The 26,508-nt window shown below is 43.1% G+C and overlaps 1 protein-coding gene and 1 long non-coding RNA gene across 2 annotated transcripts; one reads left to right on the top strand and one right to left on the bottom strand.

Annotated features, from left to right (window-relative positions):
* The first annotated feature begins 2,267 nt into the window (after window positions 1-2,267).
* Window positions 2,268-4,373, top strand: LOC120979279. Its single transcript, XR_005774264.1, has 2 exons — window positions 2,268-2,962; window positions 4,066-4,373. It is a non-coding gene; the product is annotated as an uncharacterized LOC120979279 (long non-coding RNA).
* A 2,785-nt stretch (window positions 4,374-7,158) lies between these two features.
* LOC120979278 (vitellogenin-A2-like) lies at window positions 7,159-20,559 on the bottom strand. The gene is made up of 35 exons (XM_040407932.1): window positions 20,436-20,559; window positions 19,019-19,048; window positions 17,085-17,236; window positions 16,582-16,833; window positions 16,338-16,499; window positions 16,100-16,248; window positions 15,840-15,990; window positions 15,525-15,682; window positions 15,029-15,194; window positions 14,776-14,901; window positions 14,341-14,559; window positions 14,038-14,261; window positions 13,787-13,884; window positions 13,580-13,704; window positions 13,334-13,435; window positions 13,130-13,249; window positions 12,851-13,040; window positions 12,677-12,770; window positions 12,409-12,594; window positions 12,099-12,246; window positions 11,798-12,011; window positions 11,533-11,702; window positions 10,779-11,441; window positions 10,638-10,688; window positions 10,400-10,483; window positions 10,103-10,315; window positions 9,869-10,011; window positions 9,206-9,344; window positions 8,978-9,113; window positions 8,703-8,889; window positions 8,404-8,498; window positions 8,218-8,315; window positions 7,807-7,966; window positions 7,558-7,713; window positions 7,159-7,437 (listed from the first exon to the last, which is right to left on the bottom strand). Exons 1-35 carry the CDS (start codon window positions 20,473-20,475, stop codon window positions 7,322-7,324), a joined length of 5,517 nt encoding a protein of 1,838 aa, XP_040263866.1. The 5' UTR covers window positions 20,476-20,559; the 3' UTR covers window positions 7,159-7,321.
* Window positions 20,560-26,508: the final 5,949 nt, after the last annotated feature.

Here is a 26,508-nt window from a genome sequence, read left to right as displayed (position 1 = left end):
ACTGTGGGGTGCTCTATACTGCAGGGTTCTATACTGCTCTACTGTATACTGTGGGGTGCTGTATACTATGGGGTTCTGTATACCATTGGGTTGCTGTATACTGTGGGGTGCTATACTGCTTTACTGTATACCTGGGGTGCTGTATACTGTGGGGTGCTGTATACTGTGGGGTGCTGTATATTGTGGGGTGCTATACTGCTCTACTGTTTACTGTGGGGTGCTGTATACTGTATACTGTGAGGTGCTGTTTTCTGTATAGTTTGGGGTACTGTATACTGTGAGGTGCTGTATACAGTAAGGTGCTGTATACTGTGGGTGCTATACTGCATACTGTGGGGTGCTGTATACTATAGGGTGCTATACTGCTTGCATACTGTGGGGTGCTGGGGTGCACTGCAATGCCAAGGTGAACTGAGCCCTGGTCTCCTTCCTGCAGATCGGTGCCCACTTCCAGCCTGAGCACAGCTGCCCAGAGCACTGATACTGAGCCACTGGAGTCTTCAGAACTGGAAATATTTACAGTCATTCACTGTACTCTACCAGGTGTGTGGATTTTTTTTGTATTTGTGTTGTGGTGGAGGGCGTGATTGCATGCTAGGGTGTGGGAAGGCAGGATCCAGGGGGCCCAAGTAAATTTTTGCCTAGGGTCCAATAAATATAAAGACGACCCTGATTAGTATGCAGGAGGCACAGAGAGCAGCGAGTATAGGGCTGCTAGTGCTGGCTGTACTTATCTTCTTCCGGGTGCTCACTGTGCTGTATCCTGACTGCCTATAGTATCAGGATTTAGTTCACTTAGGTGTGCATTATGATCTGACGCTCTGTGTCATCAGGTCACAGTGCAGCGTGGTACTGGCAGACAACCAGAATGCAATGTGTGCAGGAAGAGCAAGCCATCTGGAGCAGGAGAGGTGAGTTGTTTATTTCGGAAGCAGAAAATACAAATATATATATATGTAGCTACTCACAAAAAGTTTGGGATATTTGGCTTCTGGGTGAAATCTCAGGATGAACCTAAAATGCCCTCTAACCTTTACAGGTGAAATTAATGTTACCTTCTCTAAACCTTTGAATGCACATGTCTAACTGTTCAATGTTTCAGTATTTTTTGCACAACTTGCTGTTCTCTAACAAGGAGCTTAACGGCAAAATTCACAACCGGTGTTTGATCCATGAATTGCCCAATAAATTTTCTGGTTCAATTAGAATTGGTATTTAAACAGTCCTCCTCATCATGCTGTTCACATGTTGACATCAGGAGACCAAGACGACACCTAACAATTGATCAACAGTACCTCGCCATTGCGAGGCTTCAAGCAGGATGTTCTCAGATGGAAGTGATCACTGAGCTTAGAGTGTCATCAGCAGGTTGTATCAGAGATACAGAGACTGGAAGAGTCACAGAAAGGCATAGAAGTGGACATCCTTTGGCCACATCCCACACTGATGACCTCTTCATTGTCAACAGTGCCCTGCAGAACCTGATAATGAATGCCACACAACCCCACACACCATTTCGAAACCATTTACATCAGCGTGGTCTGAGTGCTAAACGACCTGCAAGGGTACCTGACCACACCACCAAGCACAGGCGTCATTGTATTGCATGGGCCAGGGAGCATTTACGCTGGATGAGGGACCAGTGGGCTTCAGTGCTGTTCACTGATGAAAGTCAATTCACTCTGAGCAGAAATAGGTTGCCATGCCTCAGCAGACAATAAGTCGACTTGTGAACAGCATGAGACGTCGTTGTTAAGCAGTAATTGATGCTCAAGGCCACATGACAAGTTATTGAGACACTGACATTTTTGTGGCGGTATACCCATCACTGGTGTGGGCTTTTGTTTCAATAACTTGTTTGAGATGAGGAAATCACCATTGCTGCTTCTACTTAAATGCCCGACTTTCATTATATAATATCACTGGAGCAACTTTTTACGTTTTTTCATAAATTTCACCCAAAAGCCAAATATCCCTAACTTTGTGTGAGTGTATACATAAATACTACAAGAAAATTTAGACTAGAACCTTCAGAATCACAGGTGCATATCCATGAAGCAAACATGATTATAAGAAAGAAAATGGCTGCACACTGTTATGCACCTGTGATTCTGAAGGTTCTAGTCTAAATTTTCTTGTAGTATTATTGAGGGTAGCTTATGTAGCTGGTTCCTACACTGCCCTAAATATTGTAGGCTTAGGTAAGTCCAAAGAGAGGCAGTATCCTAGTGTTAGGGACCCATCTGCGGAAGCCACCTTGACTCCTGGTAGATGGGCCCGACACACGTTTGATCAAATATGTGCGTTAAGAGCTTCCATTGACTCATTTATAGTAGGTATTACTGCTAGGTCATGTGCTGCTTGGGGAAACGTCACTGCTGAGTCCAGTCATTGGCTTCAGCAGCACATGTGACCCTGTTTGTGCAAAAGTTGACAGACAGAAACCAGAAGCCCAGTGAAGACATCCCGGGAGCCAGAGAGTCTGTAGGAGCTGTGGGAGTAGGTAAGTATAGATTTTTTCACAGGTACTGCTGGGGAAAGGAGGAAGGGGGTTTAGATAAAGAAATCCTGGACAACCCCTTTAAAGGCATTTCAACTTTTATAGCATATGCATTAGCTTTAGAAAAAAGTGATCATGCATGTGTGGTCAATCTCAGTCTTATCTGTGGGAGATAAACAGCCAAGCAAGCAGACCATGCACCATTTATACGGTTCATCTGGATATGCATTAAAAGTGATGTGTGAAATCCTTGTGGCTAACATCCTAGTCTTCTTCTATTTAGCCTTCTTCTTGCTTAATATATATATATATTTTTTTTTTTTTTTGAAGGGTGTCTCAACTTTTGCAGTGCTGCAGGCTGACAGATGTTCCTCTCAGCTCCACCTTCGCCCACATTTTTTCAATTCATAGTGCCACCTGGCGATGGCTCCCACAGGAACAAAGAACCATCCATCCGGTGATGTCCTCTAATGGACCCACAGCTTGGCAGCTACAGTCTGTATGGGCATACAAATTTGTGGTCTAAAACCACTGAAGGAGACCCAAGAATTTCTTCTCACCAGTCACAGTGGAGTTCTTCCTGGCAGACCCAAATAACAGCAGCACTTCAGTACGGTAATGAGACTGGAAGCTGTCAGCAACCCCTCAGCAAGATTCTGCCTTTTGCAGCAACGAACATTGGCATGGCTCAACTGCTCTCTACAGATCTCCTCAAATTATCAGCTGCAGTGTCAGTCTTGTGCGCACTTGTCTCGCACCAGACAGCTCTGTACTCTCAATATGCACTATTGACTAAAAGGACTAAAGACCACAATGCATGTTAAAAACTCATTATATACTCCTGATCCACCCAATCTTAGGGACCCCATGCAGCACAATGCACCTCACACATGAACAAAGACCACACCAGTCACATTACATTAATATTTTAATGGCACAGTACCTATACAATAAAGGCAATTTAATAGTTCGTAGTGCAGCATGCCGGGGCTCCCTATGGAGGATGCGCTCGTGAGCGTACTAGTGATAAGGTGCCGAGGATAGTAGTACTCACGATTTAGTTGTCCCTTGGGGCCGGCAGCATACAGATGGCAAAAAGGGTAAAGCTGCAAAATCCAAATTAGCAGGCTAATTATGGTGAAGTGCACAGGTTACCTCCAGCCCACTTGAGTGAAGGATGATGTTCTTACTTGTGTTTGGTTCCTGGTCTTGCTCTGATCCCTCAACCTTTCACTATTAGTTTAGATCCTCTCTAAATGAGTATTCTGACAGATGGCCTTTCTGTCCTTGATTATGGTGGAGCTGCCGGAAGCCTAGAATCTCTCCACCTGATGCAAAGGAGTCTGGAGTCTGATAAATAACAGTTACCTTTCTTTGTCAATATAGTCTTTAGTTCAATGATCCAACAACCCAAGGGCGATCTCCCTCATGGCAGGCAAACACTCTGCTTCAGTATCTGAAAAGGTTGTGGTCTTCAAAGTCATAATCCACTTGATACCCCGGAAGGGTACTCTACAGCGTAGGATCCTATAGTCCTGATCTTTGTACTCAATGGTTGAAACCAGTTGGAACAACCAATTCTTCAGGAGACCCAGATGCACATTAAAGTCAGTGAGTTTAGCTGAATTTTAGCACTTTTTATTGGGTAGAAGATGTTCCACCGGTCCAGTCGGTATTCAATAGGTTGTTATATAGGATGGAATTCAAAGGTAATAAAAACAATTCTTCTTTTCAGGACCATCATCATTCAGTGAGAGCAAAGTGCTATTATATAGAATGTCTCTCGGAGGAGGATCTCCAGACATGGTACCTAATAGAGGATGGTGCAGTAACTGAGACAGATCAGCAGAATTCAAATGATAGAACTTTACTCCCTTTGCGGCAAGACAAGACAGAGACAAGACTGTCTCCTCTTTTGCCTCCTAACTCCTCCACTCCTATTCTCTACTCCCCCTTCACTTCCTGCGTCTGCACTATATGCTGTGATTTTCGCCCCATAAGAGACTCTTTTTTCCCCCCAAACGTGCACGTCCTGCGATGTATCAGTGGGGAGGGGGAGGGGCTGGAGGCCGGCAACTCGCGGCAGTATTTACCAGTATTCATATGTAAAGTGTGGCCAACCCATATGTAAAGTGTGACCAATCCATATGTAAAGTGTGGGCAAGATAGCGCAATCCACTACTCACTATGAAACTCCCGTACTAGCAGGCACTGCAGGCTGGCCGGTCACTTCGTCACGGCGCAGCCTCCGCCTGCTTCATTAATAAAGTGGGAGGAGCATGCACGTGAGGAAGTAAGTGACTGGTTAGCCTGCAGTGCCTGCTAGTACGGGAGTTTCATAGTGAGTAGTGGAATACACTACCTTGCCTACACTTTAAATATGGAATGCCCAAACTTTACATATGGATTGGCCACACTAGCCTGCCTGCTAGTATGGGAGTTTCATAGTGAGTACTGGATTGCGCTACCTTGCCTACACTTTACATATGTTTACAGATACCCCCCCCCCCCCCATAACAGTGTAATCCACAGATCTCCCCCATAACAGTGTAATCCACAGATCCCCCCATAACAGTGTCATCCACAGATGTCCCCATAGCTGTGCCATCCACATGCCCCATAACAGTGCCATCCACAGATCCCCCCATAACAGTGCCATCCACAGATCCCCCCATAACAGTGCCATCCACAGATCCCCATAACAGTGTAATCCACAGATCCCCCATAACAGTATCATCCACAGAGCCCCCCATAACAGTGTCATCCACAGATGCCCCCATAGCAGTGTCATCCACAGAGCCCCCCATAACAGTGCCATCCACAGATCCACCCATAACAGTGCCATCCACAGATCCCCATAACAGTGTCATCCACAGATCCCCATAATAGTGTCATCCACAGATCCCCCATAATAGTGTCATCAACAGATCCCCCATAATAGTGTCATCCACAGACCACCATTAGTTCAAAATTCACCCAAAGCACTCCTTTTGGTTCAAAATATATATATTTTTATTTTCCTCCTCAAAAACCTAGGTGCGTCTTATGGGCAGGTGCATCTTATAAGGCGAAAAATATGGTAAGTATTGTATTAAGTATGGTGAAAAGTATGTAGTGCAGGTTACCAGCCTGAAATATGGATTTAGCAGCATAGACAAAGAAATAGTATAGAATAACATTATATTACACAACAATTTGGAGTGGACCATACACACAGGAGTGGGACACTACAATAGCAGGACCACTTAATGTCCAGTTTGCTTCACTGGCGTATTAGTAGTACAAATATACTATGCTATGCCAGTTTAGATATGGGGGCATTATGGCTGGCACTAGTATAGGGACTGTTAAAGGAGCACTATGGCATTGTGACATTTGCAGGATTACTGTTCCTGGTTCACTTATGGATGTACTGTGGCAGATTCTGTTTTAGGGGCACTTTGTATGCACTGTTATGGAGGCACTTAGACTGGTATGTCCAATGCACACCTCCCACAATGTCTCCCTGAAGTTTTTTCCAAAAGTATGGAGGTATGATATGATGGGAGGAGAGTGCTAATCTTATCAGAAGCAGTAACATGCGATGGAAAGTAATACATACATATCTGTGTATGCTGATCTGTATAGTTCAAGACGTGGTTGTTTGGCCCAGTCATCAGCTTGCTCTGTCCTGGAACTGCTGACTACTGCTCCCACACTCTTCCACCATACAGAGTGAGTATACTGTCTAAATAGTAAGTATCCCCAATAATATTAAAACTTTATTATTAAAGGGGTTGTCCAGGTTCAGAGCATATCCCCTTCTTCCCCCACTCAGCTGCTCTGACATGAGCATCGGAGCATTTCATGCTCTGATGCTATCCCTTGCCCTGCACTGAATTATGCAAGACAAGGGCTTTTTCTGGAGATCCGGTGATGTACCACGCTCTCCATGGGTAAGCTAGGCAGAGGCTTCCGCCTAGCAGTGAGCCCTGTGATGTCACCAGCACTAATGGGCGGGCTTAAGCACTGCCCTAGCCTGTAAAACAACTAGGACAGGTCTATTTGTAGATTGTAAGGCCTCACGGGCAGGGCCCTCTCTCCTTCTGTACCAGTATGTAACTCGTCTTGTTCATGTTCAGTGCAGTTGTCTGTATTATGTATGTATACCCCTTATCATATGTACAATGCCATGGAATGAATGGCGCTTTAACAATAAATAATAATAATAATAATAATAAAGCCTGCCCATTAGTGCGGGTGACGTCACCGGGAACACTGATAGGCAGAAGCCTCCGCCTAGCAGTGTAAAATATAAACAAAAAAGCCCCTTGCCCTGCGTGATCCAGCGCAGGGCAAGAGAAAGCATCGGAGCATTAAATGCTCTGATGCTCATCTCAGAGGGGTTGAGTGGGTGAAGAAGGGGCTATGTCCAGGTTCAGCTCTGAACCTTGGCAACCCCTTTAACTATTACTTGCTCACAATGGCACCCCACACCCACCGAACATGACCTTACTCCCTCCTCCAAAGCCTTGAACCTATGTTCTTCAGCTTTGTATAGTGCATTGCATAAACTGTTGTTCATTATAGCTTTGGATCATTTATCGTATGTATGAATACGTATGATGACTGACCACCTATCGTTCAAATCATTAAGATAAAATAGAACCACAAGTGAATTATTTTTGAATGCAAACTTTTATTGGGAATGAAATACATTACAAAGTCTAGATTATTTTTTGGGGTTACCCTGAAGTGAAAATCATATCTCTCTGTGGGGTACACAGATTATACAGGGAATTAACATATCTTCCAGAGAAAAAGTGCTGTTGGGACACTGGATTAAGATGAGCAGGTTAAGTTTTCACATGAACATGATGTGTGCGCTTCAACAAGTTCGGTGAAGTCTTCAGATTTGTCCAGGCTTACTTGTCCTTCATCCAGGTTAAGAGTTGCTCCTACAGAGAAATTCATAGACCAAGGTGAAAATGGCTGTCAACTTAACCACGTGAGTTACATCATCGCTGCTTGACTGTGGAGTATTGAAATACTTTGCAAGCAGTAAGAGAGACACTTACCAGAAGGCAGACAATGGAAACCAGTAGTTACTTCAGCTGTCTTAACTGGGGAACATCCTTTGGAGCATCTTAAAACGGGGTGAACTGAATAACACTTGGATTTTTCACCATCAATTTCCTTCTCAAGTTTCACAAGTGACTGTTGAACATTGCAACCTAGCGTAGAGATCAAATATGATTATGTTCTAGATCTATGCTGACGCACAATTTGGGATATTTATGGGAATGTAACATAGCTTCTTCACTTACCTTCAGCACAAGTCTGGGCAGGAAGAATCCACGAGTGAACATGGCTCATTTCATCCTTGGCTACTGAACCATCGGGCCTATGGAACTCTTGTAGTGACTCACCATCATTGCGACCACATGCACCGCAGATCTTGCCCTTCATCCAGACAGCTGGGATCACCTGACAAAACAGAGAGTTGAGTTAATTACTTACTTATATGAATTTGAAATTGTAATCTATTCTAATCTAGAATCATTTCAGATCCTTTTGAACCTTCATGGTAGGTCTTTAAACCAAAAGGGCCATCTCCATATATACCCGAGATGGATCGTTGTCTAATATTTTTTACGAATGGATATCCATATTGTGCACTAGAACAATCATGGTAGACCTCAAATTCTCAACCCTAAATACAGCCACACTAGAAGTACCTGAACATTCAGTCCATCATAGTTGATCTTCTCAATGCCATATTCTGGTGCCAAGACGGACAAACCATTTTCTGTCTTCAGAATCTCCACTACTGGTTCTAAAAGATAAAAACAGCACATTGTATTGTTAATATACTTACTACTGCAGATATCCTATCAATGTATTTTTAATGTATAGACGCCTACCGGCAAATGATTTGTATGGAAGTTGGCTTTCCGACAAGACAACTCCATTGAGGGTCATCTCCGGTGATCCAGACTTGTAGGACATGGAAATGTCACTATATGAGAATAACATCAAGATTATTCTTTCACTAATATTAGTCATACACATACTGTAATTTATGTAAGATAACCACATTCAACATTGTATCAGATATTACATTTTCTTCTTTCGATGGAGAGCGGAGAAGTCCACATTTTGGATTTACCAAATGTAAAAGTTTTACATTTTGAGTTTCTAATTTTGAAGCTTTCATACTCACTATTGGCCAACTTTAATGTTAATGTCTTTGTTTTTTGGGTCGTGTTTGGATTTCTTCACCATCACCATGAATTTCATCTCATCGGTGCAATCATGGGCCAGAATGTGATAGCAGTTTTCAGGCATGTCATAAGCAAGGTCAATACCATTAAAGGTTGTAAGGCGGTTTTCAGAAACCTTACATTCACCTGTAAAAAGTTTAATTGCCGTGTAAAAATTGTAGATCATAAGGAAATTCTGTTTCTTTTAATAGAAATTATCTGTGCATTATCAAACCTTGCAAAGACTCCAGGAACATTTGAGGAGCTTCGGCGAATATGTTCCAGGTTGGAGCTTGTTGAATTTCACTTTGAGAAACGTGACGAACTGGGATTGGAACAGGTATTCTGAGAGCTCTGTCGAATAGTGTCAACTATGGCAAGGGAATTTACACATATATAACAATTATTATGATGGCCTTGCTAAATAGAATTCAATGCAATATGAGGAAATATTCCCATTTACCTTTGGGAGCTGGAGAGCAATGTCAATGGTTCTTGGAGAACTTAGGGACATGATTAGTTTTGCTTGTCGTTGATCATTCTTTTTGTATTTCTCAGAGAATCCCAACATGTATGCAGCTCCTGGTACAAATTCTGAAACACTAACACAAATAATGACTCGTTAATACATAATTTGTCACAAGACAATCTATAGAGACTTTAGAGTTTTGATTGGGGCTTTCACCCCTATGAGACCTAGGCCACTAACAATAACAAGATGGCATCCTCTATGTCTAGAGGAAAGAATGTTTCGTCATCAACATAGATGAAGATCTTTTGAGCAGTGAGACTATGGAATTCTCTATCAGAGGAGGTAGAGATGGCTTATTCATTGAGCAGGTTCGAGAGGGGCATGGATACCTTTCTTCAAAGTAATAATATCACAAGTTACAGTCACTAGATTTCTGGAGATGAGATGCTGATTCAAGGATTAATTCAGATGGCCATATTTGCAGTCAGGAAGTATATATGGGCCAATTGGACACCATCTCATATGGGTATTTGCCTTTCTGTGGATCAACCCAGTAGGAATATGTTTTGGACTTGAAGGAACTTATGTTTTTTTCCCAACCTTGTCATCTATGCCCACATAATACATTTCACAATGGTGCTAATAACAACTTACTATGAGGCAGCAGACTTCAGTTTGGATGGTACTTTTGGCCATTGAACCGTCACCTTTACTGCAGGTTGGTTACCCAGGTGTCCAGTTTGAGCTTTGGTTGCAATCTTGTAATCCTGACAGTTCTGTCCCCACTTGATGCTGGCCTAAATTGGTTAAAATATTTACATGTTCAACAGAAAAGACATAAAAGTCATTCATATTTTTAAAGTTTTTACAACATAGACATTGGCTCACCGTGGCTTCATGAGAGCTCACAACTTCAGCATTGAGACAAGCTCTCCACCTGCTCGTCTTAGTGAAATCTACAATGTAGGCCTGGAAATGAGGTCTGGAGACATAATAGTCTGCGTAGATGATCATCTGGTATCCTTGACGGGTTTTGTCATTTCTGACCGCGCGCACGGTGGCGACCAATGCCGGGGGTTTGTTGTCACCCATAAATTTGCCCTAAAGGCAGAAAATAACCTTTTAAATGAGGTTCCATAAATGATGACAGAGTTTAGGTTTAGCATGTACGCCAACAAGATCTACCTGGCGAGTATGCCTGGGAGCACTGCTGCTGCTTGAAGATGAGGAGCTTGAAGATGAAGAGGAGTACTGTTGTTTGCTGCCATGCTAGAAAGATAATGGTTCATGTTAGGATATCACAGTAAATGTAATTATTGATTATGATTCTATCATCCCTTATACAAATTGCACACAGGAAAACGGTCTCTTATGGAGGAAATCCACATATGTGGCAAAGGGCTTGCGAAAAGTGGAAACTTACTCTTTGTGTCTGTACTGGTCTAAAGCGAAGGTTATAAAATTCTCTGTGTCTCTGTAAATGAAAATAGCACATGGGCATTAATGGGCAGATATATAACATGGGGCCACATTCTATTTATCCACACATATATATATAACATACCCCGTTTCTAGAGGATTGGCTGCTGCTGCTACTGCTGCTGCTGCTGCTACTACTGCTGCTGCTGCTTCTGCGCCTGTCTCCATGTTGATGTTGTTTTGCTTGTTCACGTTGCTGTTGCCTATTTTTGCTGTTCCTCAGAGAGCTACTGCTGCTGCTGCTGCTACTGCTGCTGCTGCTACTGCTGCTGCTGCTACTACTGCTGCTTGGCCTATTATGTCTTCCTTGTCTGCTGCCTCTGCTGCTACTGCTACTGCTGGGACTGCTGGAACTGCTGCCACTGCTGGAACTGCTGCTGCTGCTGCTACTGCTGGAACTGCTGCTGCTGCTGCCAGAGCTGCTTCTCTTATTATGGCCTCTGTTTGTTTGAGCTGCTGCATCCCATTGTGCTTGTTTCTGACTCCTGTTTCTGCTGCTGCTTCTACTACTGCTGCTGCTTGACTGACTGCTAGAGCTTTGCTGTTTCTGACCATGTTGTCTGCTTTTAGCTCTTTGACCAGGTGCAGATGATGACGAAGATGAAGAGGAAGAAGAGGAAGAAGATGAAGAGCTAGAGGATGATAATGCACGGGCCAAATCAGTCTCTGTACCATCTGCAGCTATTGTTTTACGCAGTTTTTTAGTTTTTTGCTTTTTGTTGCGTTGAGCCAGACTTTCATTCCTGGCCTAAGGGGAAAAAAAAAGAGTGCAAGTTGGCCAAACAACAATATACTCATATTCATGGAACCCAGCATAACATGAGTTAATCAACACCTACTGCAATGTCCTCAATGCCAAGGATGGCCTTCAGTCTCTTTTGGATCTCAGATTCCTCAAGTTTTTCACCTTCATTCTCCTCTACCTCAACCAGGGCAATTATCTTCGAGGCCGCCCTGGGTCCGGCTGTTACCTCAACTTGGATCTTTTCAATTGCGGCATCAGTGTGAGCTGTATACATACAGAGACCAGGCATCAAACAACCTGGAACCAAAGGAACACAAACTACAAAAACCCACACAGTGCTGTACCAAGAAACTGCTAACCTGGTTTCATTGTGACCCTGATATCATGATTTCCCACCGCTCTATAGAAGATTGAGTCTTTGCGTGCTGCAGCACTGCGAGAGTTCATGTTAAAACAAACTTGGATGGGAATATGTGCGATTTTCATGCAGGGTTTGAACACCTGGGTGTAATGGGAACGATGTACATTTGCAAGACCCACATATTTCTTGGATCTGATTTCTGAGGAGGCCTCCTGGTAAAAAGAAGAAATAAAGGATTGATAACAGATTTGGAGATATGATTCTACTTCTTCAGAAATGTAGAAATTCTTAGCCGTTACCATCATACTGGCTCCTTCAGCTGAAGCTCTGCCTTTGGACTCAAAGTGTTTCTGGAGGATACTTTGGCTGGCTGCTTTTGGCACAAGTGGTGTCATCTTAACAGCATCCAAATCCTCAACATTTCTTGAGACAGCATATGTCTCTGCTCTGCACAAAATTGAAAGAAAAGTTGGAGGAATTCTTCATAACTTTTTTTGTCACCTTCGTGGAACCAACAATCTTTTTATTTTAGACTTAAGATTTTGTGGCCAATGGGTGCAATGAGTTCAGTAAGTTATCTCTCATGAAATATCAACCATTAAAACATACCTTATGCGAAGTAAGTCATTCTCCTGTTGACAGGGTTGTGCTTCAAACTTAATGTTTCTTTCTTTCATATCTATGCGGGCCATGAATTTTCCAGGGATGTTTGCATGTGCCTTGGCATGAAATTCAATTCCACTCTGGATTAAGGGGGTGTTGATTCCCACAGTTGATACACCATGAATTAACAAGCTGTGAGAAGACATGACACATTATCACATTGCACATTGCGCCAGCCCACTTCTTTTTTACCCTTATTCAAGTTGGATCTCACCTTGGGTTGACATCTGCGTTGATCTGTAACTGAGATTCCAGCAACTGAGCAATACTGAAGTCTGGTGTGTAAGCTGGGTTCATCTTCACATCAACTGTGGTAAATAAATAATCTTGTCAATTCGCTACTCATACGAGATTGGACAAAATGAAGTATTCATTCACGTTTACATACTGTTCACGGGGGCATTGGCTACAACGGCAGAGTACACACTGATCTCCATTGGCAAACCAACAGTAGTTGGGGTGATACGACGAGATTCAGATGCCATAATTGCCCAGGCGTATTGTCCAGCCACTCCATTCAGAAGCTGGTTAACGGATCTCTTGACTGCAGCATGTCTGTCTGCTGGCTCATTTAGTGCCTGAAATAATTCAAGCCAATAATAAGCTACCATAGACATAAGGACCATATGACATTCACGTGTTGTGAAAACTTGTAGGTTATTCTTACCTGGGTGAAAGTTTGAATGGTGTCTTTGTTCATTTCAGTGAAGGAAAGTTCCTGGCCAGAGACTTTTACATATGCAGACATAAGTGGAGTCTGAGATGGCTGAGATTTGAATCCTTTAAGCTGCGAAGGAATATAAAGTTACAACATCCATTACAGGCAATGGCAACCGGACAGTAAGAAGGACAGAGGAAGAAAAGCACTCACCAATTTCATGATCTGGTTGATCTTCTTCCTCATTGGGAAATCGCGGAACTGGATGTCTTGCTTTCTCAATATCTGTTCGAGTCCTTCTCCTCTGATACCAACCTATGAAGGATAACGACATGGATGATCTTTACCTCCATGAGTGGACTGAAGTGTTTTCCCAGTGGTACAGTGCTATTATGCTATATTGTCATATTTATCATTTATATCAGTCTTTATTATATTAGTTATATTGATTCCTCTTACCTCTATAACGTCGCTCACGGCATCAGCTACTTGGGCTCTAACTTTGGCCAAAATGAACACTGGGAACATGGTGTTGGCACTATTCATGATGTTGACCTCGGCGGCGGCTCCACTCATTAAAGGGTCTACAATGTAAAGTCATATTTTAGTATAATAAAGTGACAGCCCGCAAACAAATGCATCATAAGAGACCTACTATAGACTCACAATTGTAGGAGTCCATACGGATGACCTTGCTGTGGCCATATCCCAGACTATCAATGCTTGGGTTGAACAGTTTCAGAGCAACACTGGAAGCAGCAGCCCTGAAAGAGAATAGGCAAGACACTGGGTTCATGGACTAGGACCTCATGGAGTGGGGCAGCTATTTTATAACTCAACTTAAATAAGTTCTGTCATACTCTTTGCCAGTTTAAATTATAAAACACCTGTCAGTATCCAACTGTCATGTTACTTACACTGGCTCCAGTTGAGGTATGCTGCTTTTGGCCAAAGCTTTGAGTCGAGAGTAGACATAACTGGCAAGCTGAAGGTTATACTTGCTCTCTCTAACGGCCACATTGGCAATATTGGCAACCATAGCAAGGCTGGGTTTTGTCTCTAATAAGGCCAAAGAAGAAACCATTCTCGCTTCAGTCCGGATATCAGGGTTCATGTAGACATTCATTAAAGTCTCTTGAACCTAGAATGTACATGCCAATTATGTTATTATCAAAGACAAAAATAACGATCCAGTAAGAGATCTGGAAAGGTTAGCTTACTCTACGGGTGTCCTTCTTAGCGATATTCCTCAAAGCCATGACAGCGTCAACCTGAACCCTGACTGGAAGTTGATGAGCACCGGAAGAAAATCCTGGCAAGAATTTCTGTATCCGTTTAATGCATTCAGACTGGGCAGCATTACCCATGGCTTTGAGTGCCAGAGTCATGTCTTCCTCATGGGCCTTGCTCAGGGCTTCAGCTGCCAAATCATTGATAGGCTACAAAAGAGCACAACATTTCAGGATACAACCAACAAAAACTGCAAAACAAAACATAGATTTATAAAAACACAATATTTTCCTCTCCTGTCATTGATGGTTCTAGTTCTTTTGTTTGCACACCTCCATTAGGTAAGCCGTGGCTTGTCTGCCTTCTTCGGAAAAAACACACCACCAAATGCCTTGTCAATTTCATGACTTGTAGAAGTTACTCACATCCAGAACTGATTCAGGGCAAGTACTGAGACGGTCACAGTATTTCTTCACCATTGAACCATATCCAAGCATGGCGACTTTGAACAATGCTGGGTTTTTATCAACTTTGGAGTCTCTGATTATATCCTACAGCAAAAAAAGGAGATTCCTGTTTTACTGATACAGGTACAGTAATTTGTTAAACGATCATAGCTGGTAGCAGAACGAGTATTACAATAGGGATATACTTTTAGGAATCAAGGTGAACACATACTTGAGCAATCTGCAATGCCTGCTGGCTGCCTCTGGTATAGTGCAATGCGATGGGAAGCATTCTGAAGGCTTCTGCATTTGTCATGTCTCCGTTGTGAATAATTTGGTAGATTATCTTCAGGCTGTCTGCTGTTCTGGTCATAGGAAGGGCTTGGAGGATCCAGGATCTGGGGCAAAAACAAGATATGATGAAGATATGATGCAATGCTGTGAAGCTTATTGATAGCTCAAGTTCTCCAGTATGACAGAAAGTGTAGTGGCCACCATTAAGTCTTATGGGGTCATTTTTCAAACTGGTGTAAAGTAGAACTGGCTTAGTTTCCCATAGTAGTCAATCAGATTCCACCTTTCGTTTTCGCAGCTCCTTTGGAAAATGAAAGGTTGAATCTGATCTATGGGCAACTAAGCCAGTTCTAATTTACACCAGTTTGATAAATGACCCTATTAGTTTTGATACGTATCTTCCATTGCTGACTCTAGAATAAGAAAACACCAACCTGTATCTTGACTTTTCAGCAAACTGCTTCCAAATGGTCTGCAAGATGCCGTGGGTGGCATGACGCAAAAGCTGCACCAGCTTCATGAACTTATCAGATGCATCCTTAGGCATTTTCTGTTGGATGTTCTGTACTAAATGCTGAAGAGTTTCTACGATCTGGTGGGAGAAAAGAACAATGGAGAGGGTTTTACTGATAAAATATAATATATATAAAATAGTTCTAATTTTTTTTGTAAGTTTGGCTAATATGGAAGAATGGAGGCTGTTTTCCTGTATATGTAGACTGGTGTATACTTGCGTACACCTTTCGTACCTGTGCTTCAATGCTCTTGGTCTGTGTGAGAACAAATGGCATTATGTAAAGCTCATCATCAAATTTATATTGGAGATTTCCGTGATCCTGGAGTTCAAGTTGAGGGGTATTCCTTTGGCTGCTCTTGGTTCCAGTAAAGGTAAGAATTTGCCTAACATATAAAAAACAAAATGAAAAATATGAAGCAAATCCATAATATATTCTGATTTCCTAATGTAATTAATGAGCTTTCATTGAGTTGGAAAAAAAGCCTGACTTACTTGGCTTCCATTACGGCACCACTGTTATGTTCCAGGAATGGAGCATAGAGGATGACCTGCTCAGAGGTGATGTCAGTGATAATAGTATTGTGCTCCCTGTTCTTCATCTTGTAGGTGAAAGTTGCAGCATTACGTATATTCTTGTGAATCTACATGGAATAGCATAAAGAAAAAGACAATTAGTATGCGAAAAGAGGGGTATTTTTTAAAGCCCGATGGAAAGCAATAAGGCATGTACCCTGTTGCATGTTGCACAGTGTTCCAAGAACTCCATTCCAATATACTTGGCTACTTTGTCTTCACAGTTATTGAAATCAATGGACTTCACAACACTCAGTTGATCTCCTCTCTTGTCTTCTTGGATCACATATTTTGTGTGGCAAACACCGCCAATGCTTCTCTATGGAAATGGAAAATAAATTTGTAGTAAATACTTACAGAAAATTTGGTGCAGTGGAACATCCTAAAACATCAACACTAACCTCTTGCACGTCGTACACATTCTGGGACTTCTTGATGTTGACATTGAACAAGCTGAGTATTCCTTTAAACAAGTTGACCACGGTTTTGGAAACATCGTTAGAAGCATAAACATTTCCGATTCTTCCATTGTGGTACTCAAACTTGATGGGTTTGGTGAGCTGCTCGGCAATAGCCTGGGTCAACTTAGAGGAGCGAGTATCCGGGTCTTTAGGCCATGCACCATTGATTTCTTTTATGGTCAGAGACTGGGCCTAAATATAGGAGCGAAAATGATGAAAAACATTAAATTCTAATTATTCAACCATCTAGGACTCACTCAATGGTCTTGAACTGGTGACCCAGCTGGAGCCACAGGTTGGAGGTAACTGGCCTAACCATTAGGTTAACCATAGATAGTAAGAATATGGTTAGTAGAACCAACTGTTTAGGCTGTGTCTGATGTCAGCACTATATGAGTAAAATAAATAATTAATCCACGTTTGAGAGTTTATATGTCTTTTACCTTTAATAGATATGTCCTCTGGGAATAGGGGCTGATCTGAAGCTTGCAGTCAATATTAATTCCAGCTTTGGCAAATTCATTTCCAGGAAGTCCGGTCAAGATAACAGCCTCATAGGCGTAAAGAGTGTCTTTGTTCTGGCTGAATGTAGGATCTGAGACATGACAAGGCATGAATTACCATCAGGCAAGATATACATTTTACCTAACAAATTATTTGAAAATTGGTGTAAACCAGAGAACCCCTTTAAAGTGGCCCATATGATTAGAATGTATATTCTCATGAGGATGATAGTTATGTTAGTGGATCTGGTATAGAAAGCATGTATAGCCATGACTTGTGCATCTCTTATGACCAGTAGTAATTTTATCTACTTTAACTAAAATTCTAGAAAACTAAAAGATAACATAAAGTCAAGTGAACAGAAACTGACACAAATTGACACAGAGAAATAAGTGGCTTAAAAGCTGAAACCAACCATTTTACTGAAAGCAATTTGTACTTTTAACCTTTTCATTATTATTATTTGTGAGTGTGAGTGTAATACTATAGATATATACTGTTATAATTGTTATAACTATTATAAATAATTGTTATTAAAGTGAGAAATTATTATTACAGCTTGACATTCTATTTACCGTATTTTTCGCCCCATAAGACGCACTCCCCCCCCCCAAAAGTGGGGGAAAAATGCCCCTGCGTCTTATGGGGCGAATGCTGCCATCTTACATCGCAGTCTGCGATGTATCAGCTGGAGGGGGAGGGAGGAGGGGCCGGTGGCATGCAAATGCGGCGGTGCCGGTGCGGTCACTGTACTCCGGCCCCGCCGCTCACTCACTGCTTTATTGACTAAACCTTTTATATTAATAACCTTAATTTAAGTTCCGATCCCCAGCCCCATCTGTACTACTTACTAAATGTTCTGTAGCAGGCAGAGCAGGGCGGGCGGCCGTAACTCACTGATGTCACGTGACGTGCCTGCGCCGCCTACTTTATGAATGAAGTAGGCGGCGCAGGCACGTCACGTGACATCAGTGAGTTCTGGCCGGCCGGCCGCCCTGCTCTGCCTGCTACAGGACATTTAGTAAGTACGGTAGTACAGATTGGGCTGGGGATCGGAACTTAAATTAAATTAAGGTTATTATTATAAAAGATTTAGTCAATAAAGCAGTGAGTGAGCGGCAAGGCCGGAGTACAGTGACCGCACCGGCTCCGCCGCATTTGCATGACACCGGTCCCTCCTCCCTCCCCCAGGTTTAGCTATGGTATATTAGGGCATCTGTGGATGCCACTATTATGGGGTGGGGGATATGTGGATGGCACTGTTATGGGGTGGGGGATCTGTGGGTGACACATATATAGCAGTGCCATCCACAGATCCACCCCCCATAACAGTGCCATCCACAGATCCCCCTCCATAACAGTGCCATCCCCAGATCCCCCCCATAACAGTGCCCCCCTCAGATCCCCCCGATAACAGTGCCAACCACAGATCCCCCATAACAGTGCCATCCACAGATCCCCCTCCATAACAGTGCCATCCCCAGATCCCCCCCATAACAGTGCCCCCCTCAGATCCCCCCGATAACAGTGCCAACCACAGATCCCCCATAACAGTGCCATCCACAGATCCCCCCCATACCAGTGCCATCCACAGATCCCCCATAATAGTGTCATGCACAGACCACCATTAGTTCAAAACCCACCAAAAGCACACCTTTTGGTTAAAAAATTTTTTTTTCTTATTTTCCTTCTCAAAAACCTAGGTGCGTCTCATGGGCCGGTGCGTCTTAAAGGGGGAAAAATACGGGTAATTATACATGCTCTTTTAAAATAATATTTTTTAATTTTTTTTAGATAGATAGCGTTGTTTCTCCTTACAGTATACTGTATGTGCAACACAAAATTATAATTACATTTATAGCATTAGTCTTACCTAAATACATTTCGGGGCCTGCCCTGGCACCTGGAAAAAGAGATGAAATATAATTCAACATATATTATTACAAGAAAACAACATATAAGTATGTGTAGTGTAAGTATTAATACATTTCTTTAATTAGATATGTGATGACAATGTTTGTAAAGGTCTGCGGCATATGTCAGCTTTATATAAGTAAGTAATATAAATAAAAATATATAAGACTATTAGCATGCTACCAGTAATGTATACATTATAATAGTTATACTCACAGATTCTGTGCACTGTGGTAGCTCTTATTATAATGCAGGTAGGTGTAAAACCACAGATACATGAATTACAAACTCCGCTCTATCATATGATAGATAGATAGATAGATAGATAGATAGATAGATAGATAGATAGATAGATAGATAGATAGATATGGCATATGAGGGGCGTAGCTAGAACTGACTGGGCCCCACAGCAAATTTTTGTGCAGGGCCCCTCCCCAACTTAATGGACGCACTCATACACGCACTCACTCACACACGCACTCACCACATACATGGACGCACTCACACACGCACTCACCACATACATGGACGCGCTCACACACGCACTCACCACATACATGGACGCACTCACACACGCACTCACCACATACATGGACGCTCTCATACACGTACTCACCCTATATATGGACACGCTCAGAACATACATGGACAGACTCACATACGCACTCACCACATATATGGACATATATACTGTGTATATATATATAAATATATATATATATATATATATATATATATACACACACATGAACATAGAAGTAGTTATACACCTATTTCTACACACAGACACTTACCTTTCCTGTAGACAGCTGATGTCTGGCCCTCACAGGCAGCCTGGAGAAGTAGGTGCCATCACCCCTCTGTGCCATCCAGGGACAGCAGTGGAGGGGTTAATCAGTAATCTACTATGGGGGGTCAGAGAACAAGACACATGGGGGGGGGCAGGCATTGTAGAGCTTTGTGTGCTGGAGCAGCCAGTAGCTTCACACTGGTGGGTGGGGCTTGATCCCATAAAGTTCTGCTATTGGCTGGCAGCTGTTGTCATAGTAAGCTGCCAGCCAATAGAAAGCAGTACTGGCAAGTGGTGTGCCAGTACTGCGGATCCCAGCCTGAGACCGGCCATAGGAGGAGGAGCAGTAAGGACCTTCAGTGGGAGGAGCTCCGGCGCTGCTGCTGTAAGTGGCATCAGTTGTGAGTAGGGGCAGCCCTAGATCTAATGAAAACATTCAGTACTGCTCTGGGGCCCCTTCTGAGCTCGGGCCCCGAAGCAGTCGCTTCCCCTGCTTCCCTGATAGCTACGCCACTGTGGCATAGATAGATATAGGATAGATAGATAGATAGATAGATAGATAGAAGCTTCAGCGGCAATCACTCACCCGCTAGTGCGAGCACTAGTGCTAGGATGATTCCCCTCATGATGATGGTGAATGTCTGACCAAGAAGAGTCCACCGTATTTATAGCAAAACTTTTGGCATACGACACCCCTTGGGCAGATTATCATTGGCACGCTGTTGTGTCCTTATCAGATTTGGCCAGCGATCTTCTCTTCCATCAACCATTAACTCTGCAACCCAAAAAGATAATTTTCTATGAACAAATATTAAGGTGCACGCTTGTCATGATATTATAATATTTTCAATGTTACTAAGTTTATAATTTGTATAATTTATTTTTTGGTGCACGGTTACTTGTTTTACAGCTTCTATTACCTTTGGCCCGGTCATCGTGACCTGTCTCTGGTCAAATTAATTCTGCAGAGTCATCAAATATTCTCGAATTGATGAGCAGATACTTTTCTGTATTTTATGATGGATCTTTGTTTCTAAGTGCTGCCTGTACGACCCATGTGCATTCATTGTGATCACCCTAATTTTGTGATATAAGACAGTTCATAACTTCAGGGTGACCTGGAGGAATACGTATAGGTCCGGCTACACTTGTAGACAAAAAAAAAACATTCCATGTGTGAATGTAATAATGATGTACAATATATAAGTGATTATAATATTAGAGCAAAAGGATATATTTATTGGGGAAAACTGCACAAATGAAAGGAGGCTCTAGAACCTTGTTGTGCTACCTATAGCCTAGATACAAGATGAGATACGGCCTCTAGCCTGGATACAAGAAGAGATACTTCTGTTACAAACTCTCTTATCTCTTGGCATCACTGTCCCTCTACTGGATCACATCATACCTCACAGACTGGACATTTAGTGTCTCCCACTCTCACACCACCTCCTCGTCGTCTCATTCCCTCTTTGTTGGTGTCCTGTAAGGCTCTGTCCTAGGACCCCTGATCTTCTCAATGTACACCCTCAGCCTGGGACAGCTCATAGAGTACCATGGCTTTCAGTATAACTTTTATGCTGATGTCACACAAATTTACCTGTTGGGTCCAGACATCAACTCTTACTATCCAGAATCCCACAATGCCTATCTTCTATATCCTCCTTCTTCTCCTCTCGCTTTCTAGAACTTAACATGGATAAGACAGAATTTCTCATCTTTCTTCCATCTTGCTCATACCCCCCTAACAGACCTATCTATCACAATCAATGGCTGCACACTCTCCCTGGTCAACCAAGTCCGCTGCCTTGGAGTGACCATGGATTCTGCCCTGTCCTTCAAACCGCACATCCAATCCATTTTTACCACCTGCCGCCTCCAACTCAAAAATATCTCCCACATCCGCACATTCCTCAACCAGGAGTCTGCAAAAATGCTGGTACATGCCCTCATCATTTCCCGCCTAGACTACTGTAACATCCTCTTATGTGGCCTTCCATGTAGCATCCTTGTACCCCCCTCTAGTCAATCCTTAACTCTGCTGCCCAACTAATCCACCTCTCACCCTGTTACTCCTCTGCCTCTCCCCTCTGCCAGTCCCTTCACTGGCTCCCCATTGCCCACGAATTCAGTTTAAAATACTAACAAATACATACCAGGCTGTCCACAACCTTTTCCCTCCCTACATCTCTGAGCTACTTTCCCGATACATCCCCACACACAATCTCCGATCCTCACAAGACGTCCTTCTCTCCTCTCCTCTTATCACCTCTTCCTACAATCGCCTCCAAGAATTCTCCCGTGCATCCCCCATACTCTGGAACTCGCTACCCCAACATATCAGACTCTCACCTACAGTGGAATCCTTCAAAAGAAACCTGAAAACCCACCACTTCAGACAAGCCTACAACCAGTGACCCTGCTGCTGCTATACCGCCATGACCAGCTTTACCCTCTCCTACTCTGTCCTTCCTCCATACCTTGTAGATTGTAAGCCCTCACGGGCAGGGCCCTCTCCCCTTCTGTAACAGTTTGTAACTCATCTTGGCCATGCCTATTGCAATTGTCTATATTATGTACAGTTGTGTTCAAAATATAAGCAGTCAGACATCACTAACCTGATCAATCACTGTTTTTGGTAGAAATGATATGTCTACATGGCAAATAATTTACTAGCAGGTGTAGTAGAGTAACAGAAACCCAACAGACTCAACAGTCATGACATGCATGCTGCTGATTCTCTGTAATTCAATCACTTATTGAAAGGGGCATGTTCAAAATAATAGCAGTGTGGAGTTCAATGAGTGAGGTCATTCATTCTTTGAAAAACAGGTGGTAATTATTGCCCTTATTTAAGGAAGGAGGGCAGCAAATGTTGTACATGCTGGTTACAGTGCATTTCTCCCTGAAATTATGAGGAAAATGGGTCGTTCCAGACATTGTTAAGAAGAACAGCGTACCTTGATTAAAAAGTTGACTGGAGAGGGGAAAACATATAAAGAAGTGCAGAAAATGATAGGCTGCCCAGCTAAAATGATCGCAAATGCTTTAAAATGGCAACCAAAACCTGAAAGACGTGGAAGAAAGCGAAAAACTACCATTCGAATGGATAGAAGAAAAGTCAAAATGGCAAGGACTCAGCCAACAATCAGCTCCAGGAAGATGAAAGAAGGTGTAAAGTTCCCTGTGAGTACTGTTACAATGAGAAGACGCCTATGTGAAGCCAAGCTATCTGCAAGAAGCCCCCGCAAAGTCCCACTGCTGAAAAAAAGACATGTGCGGAAGAGGTGACAATCTGCCAAAGAGCACATTGACGGCCTAAAGAGACATGTTGTGGACTGATGAAAATAAGATTGTTCTTTTTGGGTCTAGTGGCCGCAGACAGTTTGTCAGACAACCCCCGAACACTGAATTCAAACCACAGTGCACTGTGAAGACAGTGAAGCATGGTGGCGCAAGCATCATGATATGGGGATGTTACTCATACTACGGTGTTGGGACTATTTATCGCATACCAGGGATCATGGATCAGTCTGAATACATCAGAATACTGGAAGAGGTCATGCTGCCTTATGCTGAAGAGGAAATGCCCTTGAAATGAGTGTTCCAACAAGACAACGACCCCGAACACACCAGTAAACGGGCAACATCTTGCTTCCAGACCAACAAGATTGACGTTAATGAGTGGTCAGCCCAATCCCCGGATCTTAATCCAATAGAAAACTTGTGGGGTGACATCAAAAATGCAGTTTCTGAGGCAAAACCAAGAAATAGAGAAGAACTGTGGAATGTAGTCCCATCATCCTGGGCGGGAATACCTGTTCACAGGGGCAGAAGGTGGTGACTCCGAGCAACACAGACGTCCAGCAGTTCTCAGAAACAGCGGTTATACAACTAAATATTAGGGAAGGGATTCAAAGGAAAGCAACATTTTCAAACATTTTTCAGTTTATATAGTGAATGTTTGAGTTTGTAAAGAAGAATACAAACACTGCTATTTTTTTGAACAGTCTAATATTCACTTTTCTTCTATTTTTTGTAGAGGAACAACACAAATTTGATATTTTTCTTTATGTTTTGATTTGGAATAGAATGTGTAGTGTTCCCAATGCATTTGTGTGTATGGAAATAAAAGCTATTAGAAGGATTTTGAGCTTCATTCACTTTTTTAAACACACTGCTATTATTTTGAACACAACTGTATGTATACCCCTTTTCATATGTACAGCGCTATGGAATGAGTGGTGCTTTAATAATCAATAATAATAATATTAATAAGGCCTCTAGCCTGGACACAAGATGAGATACAATTGGGCATGGAGGCATACAGGTTCTGTATGGTATCCTGCAGAACATTTGCCAACAGATGTTACAGCTGGACCTGTAGATCCTGCACACTTATAGGTTGCTGAAGGTGGCATCCCAGCTGGTCCCTTAAGTGGTCAACTGGCGATAAATCTGGTGATTGGGCAGCCAAGGAAGTGTTTAATCTGGAGGAGACATTCCTGGGAAACCGTTGCAGTTTGTGGGAGAGCAGTATCCTGCTGAGAAATGCCAGTTGGAAGCCCTGCCATGAGAGGTAACAGGATGTCCTGCACATATTGCTGAGCTGGTAGTGTCCCTCGTATCACTACTAGGGGTCACTGTCTGTCCTATGCGATGGCTCTCCAGATCATCACACTAGAGGTTGGGGCAGTGTGTCACTTCACAGCAAAGGCAGGATTGAAGCGCTCATCACCAGGCCTCTATACTTTAACCCAACCATCATCAGTTCCCAAACAGAACCTGGTTTTGTTGTTACAGACAATATGGTTCCAGTCCATAACACCACTGCAAACAAAGATGAAGGTGGCTAGCTGTCAATTGCAGGAAATGTAAGTGCCTGGAAACGATCCGGGCAGAGACACCAATTGTATTGAAGGCGTCACCTGTGTCCGGATGGTGGACAACACATACCGCAGGAGATGCTTGGGCTTCTTGGCATATCAAACTATCCTCTCTAATGGTGATCTTTCTGGATCATCTGGAGCCAGTTTGCCAAGTGTGTGCATGCCCTCACCTAACCACTGCTCCCAACATCTCCTTACAGCTAGGTCAGAATGGCCTAGATGGAGGACTATTTGTCGAAACAACCATCCTGCTTCTCTCAGTCCAATGATGCTCCCCCTCTCAGCGTCTGTCAACTGGTCAAAATGTCTTTGAGTGCATCGTAGAGGCACGTCTAGCAGTGAACGATCTCTCACCAAGAGGTACCCTACCCAAAAGTAGCCTCTGAGAAACTTTTTATAGGGCAGTGGAGGAAGCACTTTTACTCCCTTTTGTGGCAAGACCCAGTGTCTACTGAAGTACTGAAGTGATATACAGTGAGGAACAGAAGTATTTGAACACCCTGCGATTTTGCAAGTTCTCCCACTTAGAAATCATGGAGGGGTCTGAAATTCACATTGTAGGTGCATTCCCACTCTGAGAGACAGAATAAAAAAAAAAAAATTCAGGAAATCACATTGTATGATTTTTAAAGAATTTAGTTTTGTCTTGCACTGCTGAACATAAGTATTTGAACACCTGAGAAACAGCAAGAATTCTGGCTCTCAAAGACCTATTACTGTGCCTTTAAAAAGTCCACCTCTACTCCAGTCATTAATCTAACTTAGTAGCACCTGTCTGAGCTCTTTAAAGACCCCTGTCCACCCCACAGTCAGTCAGACGCCAACTACTACCATGGGCAAGACCAAAGAGCTGCCAAAAGACACCAGAGACAAAATTGTGTACCTCCGCAAGGCTGGAAAGGGCTAAGGGGCAATTGCCAAGCAGCTTGGTGAAAATAGGTCAACTGTTTAAGCAATTGTTAGAAAATGGAAGAGGCTAAAGACGACTGTCAGTTTCCCTCGGGCTGGGGCTCAATGCAAGATCTCACCTCGTTGGGTATCACTGATCATAAGAAAGGTGAGGAATCAGCCCAGAACTACAAGGGAGGAGCTGGTCAATGACATGAAGAGAGCTGGGACCACAGTTTCAAAGGTCACTGTCGGTAGAACACTACGCCGTCATGGTTTCAAATCATGCATTGCACGGAAGGTTCCCCTGCTCAAGTCATCACATGTCCAGACCCGTCTGAAGTTTGCCAATGACCATCTGGATGATCCAGAGGAGGCATGGGAGAAAGTCATGTGGTCAGATGAGACCAAAGTAGAACTTTTTGGTCTAAACTTCACTCGTTGTGTTTGGAGGAAAAAGAAGGATGATTTGCATCCCAAGAACACCATCCCTCCTGTGAAGCATGGAAACATCATGTTTTGGGGTTGCTTTTCTGCGAAGGGGACAGGACAACTGCACTGTATTAAGGAGAGGATGAATGGGGCCATTTATTGTGAGATTTTGAGCAACAACCTCCTTCCCTCAGTCAGAGCATTGAAGATGGGTCGTGGCTGGGTCTTCCAACATGACAACGACCCGAAGCACACAGCCAGGATAACCAAGGAGTGGCTCCGTAAGAAGCATATCAAGGTTCTGAAGTGGCCTAGCCAGTCTCCAGACCTAAATCCAATAGAACATCTTTGGAGGGAGCTGAAACTCCGTGTTGCTCAGCAACAGCCCCGAAACCTGACAGATCTAGAGGAGATCTGTGTGGAGGAGTGGGCCAACATCCCTGTTGCAGT

This window comes from Bufo bufo, chromosome 9 (genome assembly GCF_905171765.1).
Source record: "Bufo bufo chromosome 9, aBufBuf1.1, whole genome shotgun sequence".
Classification (NCBI taxonomy): domain Eukaryota; kingdom Metazoa; phylum Chordata; class Amphibia; order Anura; family Bufonidae; genus Bufo; species Bufo bufo.
The sequence above is the reverse complement of the archived record's forward strand: the minus strand, read 5'-3'. Positions and strand labels throughout refer to the sequence as shown.

What these genes read in the sequence shown, in the direction of transcription:
- LOC120979278 (XM_040407932.1), bottom strand. Translation starts at nt 20,475, where the DNA reads ATGAGGGGAATCATCCTAGCACTAGTGCTCGCACTAGCGG. An exon ending in CAGGGTCACAATGAAACCAG is followed by an intron (nt 11,703 to 11,797) that starts GTTAGCAGTTTC and finishes GTATGTATACAG; the next exon opens with CTCACACTGATGCCGCAATT. An exon ending in GACCAGTACAGACACAAAGA is followed by an intron (nt 10,484 to 10,637) that starts GTAAGTTTCCAC and finishes TTATCTTTCTAG; the next exon opens with CATGGCAGCAAACAACAGTA.